This window comes from Camelus bactrianus, chromosome 5 (assembly GCF_048773025.1).
Source record: "Camelus bactrianus isolate YW-2024 breed Bactrian camel chromosome 5, ASM4877302v1, whole genome shotgun sequence".
Taxonomy (NCBI): domain Eukaryota; kingdom Metazoa; phylum Chordata; class Mammalia; order Artiodactyla; family Camelidae; genus Camelus; species Camelus bactrianus.
The window spans coordinates 95,465,250-95,472,438 of record NC_133543.1 but is presented as its reverse complement, the minus strand read 5'-3'; the positions used below and the strand labels follow the sequence as shown (position 1 = coordinate 95,472,438).

The 7,189-nt window shown below is 47.8% G+C and overlaps 1 protein-coding gene across 1 annotated transcript; it reads left to right on the top strand.

Moving 5' to 3' along the window:
* The first annotated feature begins 1,617 nt into the window (after positions 1 to 1,617).
* Positions 1,618 to 2,286, top strand: LOC141577662 (small cysteine and glycine repeat-containing protein 9-like). The gene has a single exon (XM_074363237.1). It carries the CDS (start codon positions 1,679 to 1,681, stop codon positions 1,994 to 1,996), a length of 318 nt encoding a protein of 105 aa, XP_074219338.1. The 5' UTR covers positions 1,618 to 1,678; the 3' UTR covers positions 1,997 to 2,286.
* Positions 2,287 to 7,189: the final 4,903 nt, after the last annotated feature.

The following is a 7,189-nucleotide window of genomic DNA, read 5'->3' as shown; positions in this document are numbered from 1 at the left end:
TGATGCCGCCTTCTGCCCCAGGGGCCCTTAAATACTGTCCCTCCTCTGCTGTAGCCCAATTGCCACGGAAGGATCTCACAGGACCTTCTATTTACTTCCTTCTTGAGAACCTTGAAATAACTTGCTATTTTTAGCAGAGCATCCTCCTTTGGGAACCTGGACTTTTTTGTTATGAATGATATACTTGTGTGTCATCTTTAGTCCAGAACTAGAAAAGTGAAGGCTGAAGTGTAGGGAAGAGAAGGTCTCAGGGGCTCAGGATGTTGCCTGTATCTCAGACACGACCATCGTAGATGTTTCCTGGGTCTCTGGGCACTCAGCAGGGTTTCTGCACGGTGCTGGGCACCCGGAACGGAGAGCAGGGAGAGACCGGACAGCCTCGGCTTCAGGGAGAAATAGATCAAAGGAGGGCATTTTCAAGCTTTCTTCTCTGGCTTTCAAAAGCCTAACTTATCAAGGAGTTGCCAGTTGTCAACCAGGGACCCCAAAGCCCTGGGAGCAGCACAGAGCCAGCAAAGCTGGGGCGTCTCCCCTCCAGAAGCTGCAGAGCGTGTCCCCAGGGGGACTGTGGCGTGGTCCCTCCCTGGGAGCTGTCTGGAGCTCCTGGCCAGGCAGATCTCAGTTCTCAAGACAGTCAAACAAGAACATACCTCTGCGGACCGCTGTTCACACCTGCGGGCTACCCGGGGCAGAAGGACATGGCCCAACAGGTAGAGTCAGCCAAATGGAGACCAATCATTGCAAATAAACATTCCCCGGGGCCATGGTCGGGCAGAAACCCTGGGTTTGGCCACAGGTCTTAAACCTGGAGAGGCACGAGAGAAGGCCAGCCACCGGATGAAAGCCTTCTTATTTTTGTTTCCCAATTATTTAACAGAAAAGCAGCAAACAGGAACTTCCCTCTTGGCAGATGACATAGAAGGAGGCTACACAAAACTATATTTTTAGCATCTGACGTCACACACATTCTCTTGGGCTTTTTGGATGATTTTTAACAATCAAGCAATTCTTCTTGTGAACAAAGAATCTCAGGGACCCCGAAACAGCGAAGCTGTGTTTTAAGGTGAGATGCAAACATACATGTTGGGATGTCTGCTCTTTCCACTTCGATCTGGTTCTTACTCATTCATCCCACAAGTTTCTGTAACTCAGGGGTGAGTAATGAGTCGAAGTAGACAGAAAAACCATCTTTTTCTATCCTGCAATGCCAAAGAAGTAGATAGAGAAACAGAGCATTTCCCTGGCTCTAGGTTCAGACGTTAATGGCTATAAAACATTGAAGATTATTCTTAAATGTTGTAGGCATTCAGTTAAACGAACAACTGGCTGATGAACACGTACATCAGGCCAGGCACTATTCTAGACCCCGGGGCAAAACATACATACACACTTACATTCTTATGGGCACAAAGCTCTCAGAAGTGTGTTCTAATGCAAATATAGGTTTAAGAGATGGGATTTAGCAATATCAGCTGGCCAACAAGGAAGGACGTAAGAGGCCTCGTGAGAACTTGTATGGGAAGTGGGATAAACAACAACAAGGCACAGGCTGGGTCTCTGGGCTCAGCTCCTGAAGATGGTATATAAGGGCCCCCCCCAGCAGAGGGCAGCATCAGACGTCCCTCACCTCCTCCTGAGTCTCCGTCCTCCCCTCTCCTGAGTCCTCTCTGCTGACACTATGGGCTGCTGTGGTTGTGGTGGCTGCGGTGGTGGCTGTGGCTGTGGTGGCTGCGGTGGTGGCTGTGGCTGTGGTGGCTGCGGTGGTGGCTGTGGCGGCTGTGACAGCTGCACCTCGTACAGGTGCTACCGGGGAGGCTCCTGCTGCGGCTGCTGTGGGGGCTGCTGCGGGAGCTGCTGCAACACCCCCGTGGTCTGCTGCTACCGCCGCACGTGCCGCCGCCACTCGTGTGACTGCGGCTGCGGCTGCGGGAAGGGCTGCTGTCAGCAGAAGTGCTGCTGTCAGCAGAGGTGCTGCAAGAGGCAGTGCTGCCACTAGGGGGCGGCTTCCACTTCTGAGAAGATGCTGCAGGGAGCTGCCTCCTTGGTAAGATTTTCTTTGTTTCTGCCAGCCCTCCCTGATTTGAGTGTCACAAGGGTGACATGAGACTGGTTCTCAGGCTGAGGGGTTTGATCCTCTGGTCCGTGAGATCTTCCCTCCAAATGAAAAACAACAACACAATTCTTTTCCATCCATCAGCAAATTATGGGCCCAACAAGGTGGAGTGATGATTTTCAATGTTATATTTTCTTGATATTTTACTTTTGAAATGCTTATTTCCATTTCTTCCCCCCCCCCCTTCCTGTGGCTTCTCCATCCTGTATCTCTGTACTGCTTTCTGATTCTGTAAACCAATTCTTTCCTAATAAACCACACAAAATTGGCATTCAAAGACTCATCAACATCTTCCTTTTTATTTTTCAAATATGTCTAAGCCAAAGATGCAAGCAAGAGTGTGTTGGATTCTGGTGATGTCAGCTGGATTTTCTGATCAACCCAGTGCAGGTGTGAGGGGAAAATAGGAGTCCAGGTGGTACCCAGTGTCCTTGAGGTCAGTGAGATGACATGGATAAAGTTGCTGTTAACTGAATGTAACCGGAAGGGAGTGTCTGGATGAGAAGTACTCTTCTGAGGTCAGGAATTCAGGTTCAAACATGTAAATCTAAACTTGTCCATTGTCTTCTCACCTATAATTGTGCCCCTGTAAAACCTTGGATAGAGCAGTAAAGGTTTCATATAAAAGTTGAAAGCCATGTCCATTTTTAATGGGAGACTTCAAGCTACCCTCAGGTCACTGCTCCTTTGATTCAGGTCCACAAGGGAGATGAGCACTCACCCTGATCTGGAAGAGGCAGGCAGGGAGGTTCCGTGGGGTCACAGTGATTTGGCAGGTCCTTTAGTTGCAGTCATATAGAACTATCTAGGTAGCTGCGTTTCTTTTCTTGGCATGGATTCAGAGGTCTCCTTGCCTCAGGGTGTGTGTGCTCTTGTTCAAGCTGGTGCTCACAAATCATTTGGAGCACTGACCTCAAGTCTCTAGAAAAGATGCCCCAGTTCAATTTGACCCCCAGTGAGGGAGGGATGGTGAAAATGAATAGGGCAGAAATTGACACTTCTCAGCAGAAGCATAGTATCCACACCCCAAACAATTGACTCATGAAATGAAATACTCCAGGCATCAGGAGAGACAGATGTTGGTTTAAGAAGTTCTGAGGGAATTGTCCTGCTGTGAAACTGGGGTTTGCAAGCAAGACCACATCTGTGTGGGTGGGAATAAAGTGAGATATACCTTGGAGGGAGCAGATATTCCCAGAGTCCAGCACCTCAAGCTGAGGTGAATTTAAGAGTGGGACATAGGGGTCAGCCCTGCCCAGGGCAGGTGAATCCCTTCATTAGAGCCTCACTGTGCTTTGTGCCTTGACACCAAGGGAAGCAACATGCCTGGGGGCATTTCTGCAGGGGGAGGGGAGCCAGTTGCTTCTACTGGCCTCCAATAAAGCAAGGGATGGGTGTAGGTGGTATGGACAGAGGCATCCAGGGCAGAAACGTATGGCTGTACTGGTCATTGGCCACTGTTTTAAGTCACTTCCTGTTGCCTTAAACCTTAAGTAGAAACTTGCTTGGTTGTAATCTGGGGTCTGGAAGGTTGTGGGGAATTAGAGGAAGACCCTGCTCCACCCTGGGGATGGGGGATGGGGGAGGGAAGGGGCAGCAGGCCTGGATGGTGTAAGGGCAGGGGTCTCCAGCAGGGTACACCCAGCCCAGCAGAGCAGGGGCCCCTAGATTCAGTGGAGGCAGCAAAGGGGCTCCGTGGTGAGGAGGCTGGAGGGGGAGGAGTCCAGGTGGGCACAGTGATTGGGCACAGCTGGGCCCGGGTGTGGGACCCGGCACCCTAGGGACCTCTCAGGACAAGCTGAGGTGGGAAGTGCAGAGGCAGAGGGTGGGGCAGCAGTGACTACCAAGGGACAAACCACCAGCAGCAAGCTGGGGATGGAGCCAGCCTTTCCCCCACATCACACAGCGGTTACTGTGGGATTTAATGGAAATGGGGACCTACTGTCATTAGACTCCTGGACATTTGGGTGATGTGAAGCTCGACACTAGTTTGTCCTTGTTTGGAAAACACTGTGTGCTGTTTATAGGGAAGATCAGCCTTGTACACAAGCGAGTACAGACAGCGCGGGTCTGAGAGTAAAATGTGCTTGAGGCTCATCTGATAACCATTAGGTGTATGTAGCACAGTTTATTTGGCCAAACCCCTATGCATATACTTTTAATCCTGTAATGATTGACTAAACATACTACCCCTGTTAGAGCAGGCAGATAGCTAGATATGAGCAGAGAAAGGGGGACACAGACCAAATGGCAGGAATTGGACAGAAAGGAGGGCCACAGGCCAAATGCAGGAAACCACACATCATGTAAGCACCAGGGATCCCTGGATAGAGAAAGAAAAGCACAAATCTTTGGGCTGATAAGGGATCATGATTTTGGGGATGACAAGTGGCCTGGAGAAGAACAAAGAAAGGTGAGAAAAGGCAGGAATTTCCAGTGTCTGAATGTAACCTTTTGCTCATTATGCCCTCATTTCAATAAAATTAGCCTTGCAGATCAGAAGTACCCATCATTCACCAACACCATGACACTTCTGATCCAGACTAAATAAGGACAAAAATGCCTCCTCCCTTTGGGAAGGTGGAGTTGGTATGATAATCAGGGAATACGACCCCAAACCCTTCCCTCCCCAATGAATATTTCACCCATTTATTTTCACACCCTCTGTAGCTAACTTGCCAAGGAAACTCAGGGCACCCGCTCACCTGAGCCTGCCCTCTCTCCCCTGAGAGTGTACTATCCATCCTTTAATAAATCCTCACTTTACCTTTTTTAACCACTACATGTTGCTCTGAATTCTTTCTGGGGTGGGACAAGAACCTGGAACACTGGTTGCATCTATCAGCAACACCCCCAGGTATGGGGTCAGATCCCAGGGCTCAAATCCCACTTTTAATGCTTACTAGTTTCTGCAGTAACTTCACCTCTCTGGTCCCTTATTCCTCAAATGGAAACAATAATGATAATAATACTAATTAATAATAATAATAATAATAATAATAATAATAATACCGAATCCATATGGTCATTATGCAGATGAATGAATCAGTCTTGCCACAAATTAAGAGCTTGATGAACATTAGTGCCACATTACATCTTTTCTATCTTCTGATTATTTCCTTGAAGCAATTTTCTATGATGTAATTATGAGGTCAAATGTTATCTATGTTTTTCATTCTGATAAAAGTTACAAAGTTGTCCTTTATAAAAATATATCAGCTATTCACTCGCACACTGATGCTTGCTTTATAATCTGCATGGACATTAGATAGATATGAAATAACGTTTTGTTACAACAGCAGATGAAAAACATTAGTATTTTTCTTGATTATTAATAAGGTTGAGCAGTTTTTTCCTAATTGTACACATTTGTTGATCTTTTGTATTTTTAAACTGTTTATTGTAAAGAAAATTTCTGTGTAGCACAGGGAACTAGATTCAATATGTTGTAATAACTTTTAATGGAAAAGAATATGAAAATGAATATATGTAAAAAATTAATTAATTAATTTAAAAAAGAAACTTGAAACATATGTTAACTGAAAAAAATGCACAGCCTGAAAGTTGAGAGCTCTGTTTTATTCGATGGACTTTCTGAGGACTGGAGCCTGGGTGATGGCGTCTCAGATTGCTCTCAGAAACTGCTCTGAGGAGCAGGGGAGGAAACAGGATATAGAAGAGTTTTTGAACAAAGTCCAGGTAATCAGAACAGCCAAAGGTTACTGCTAATGAAAGAAAACCAGCTATCTCAAGTTAAGGAATTTAGCACTTTTCTATATATGGGAAGGTGCAAAGGTCTGAGCTCATTGAAATCATTCCTTTGATATGCAGCTGGCCATCTAGGGCCAGTCTCCTGCCTGTTTTATGTCATCTTGAGTCCCTTCAGGGCACCCGTGGGGGTGGCAGCAGAGGCCAGGCTGCCTGCTTGTCTCCATCCTGAGTTCTCTCTGGCCCCTCGGGGAGGCAGTAGTGGTGGCGGCTGATGACCTCAGTGTCCTTGGTTTCTGATGATGGCAGGGAACAGCTCTCATTCAGACTCATGTGACTAACTCCCAGCTACCCAGCATCACTAAGATTCATTCATGGCCAATTATTTCTAAATGCAAAGTGATAATTTAACCCATACAGTCCTCACTATTGTTGTCATTGTGTTTGGAGACAAGGCTCTCCCACCTGGGTGTGTTTCCTCAGGAATCTGAGACACAGTTGTGTGAAGGAAAAGCTGGGCTGGGCTAACTTGTAAATCTAAGTTAATAAGCGTCGGTTTGCTGATTCCCTGCTCCTGTTTTTTTCGCTAGCTAGCTGGGTTTTCAGAGAGACATATCTGGCCTTGGAGTGTTGGTTTGCTGCCCCCCTACCTCTGCTTTTGTGGTAATGATGCTGCTAAAGCTGTTCCATGCCTATTGGCCGAATACCCCAAGCTTGTAATTAACCCTATAAAACCTCATACACACACTTTGGAGGTGCTCAGAGCTTCGAAACAGAAGTCCCTCTGAGCCCGCCACCGTAATAAATCTGAGTACTCCAACCCTCTGAGTCGTGCTGGTTTTCTGGCTGGCCTGTTGTTTCCATAACATTTCTGGAGGCCCCAGTAAGATTCAACTACGCCGGCCCCTTGAGCCGCTGGACTGGTGGCTCCGGCCGACTGGGGCACGAGACCGCTAACGAACAGGGTGGCGCCGCGCAATGGTATTCTGGGTTCTCTTTCGTGACAGTGACTCACCCCCCCCACCCCCAGGTGACTGGGCTGCAACCAGAGCCAGACTCAGTGGAGGGACACACAGATTCACCAGGTGGCCTTCCCAGACAAGGCAGGAACCCCCAGGGAGTAAATCAGGTCCTGTCCCTAGTGGACAGAAGAGGAGGCTGATCACCTCCTGCAGGCTCCCCGTCTGTTGGTATTCCAGATGGGAGGTCAGGTCAGATTAGGTTAGAATAAAGATGCCCCTGTGATAGGGAAGGGAATGTGCAAATAGCCTCTGTATGTTAGTGGGAGTGAATGTGTGGCCTGTGAAGCATGCAGTCAGGCTCGAGTTTGTAGCCCCACGGCATTCCGCTACGGAGTTTGAGTGAGTC

Bases quoted from the DNA above. Each gene is read 5' to 3' on its own strand.
- LOC141577662 (XM_074363237.1), top strand. From the start codon at position 1,679: ATGGGCTGCTGTGGTTGTGGTGGCTGCGGTGGTGGCTGTGGCTGTGGT.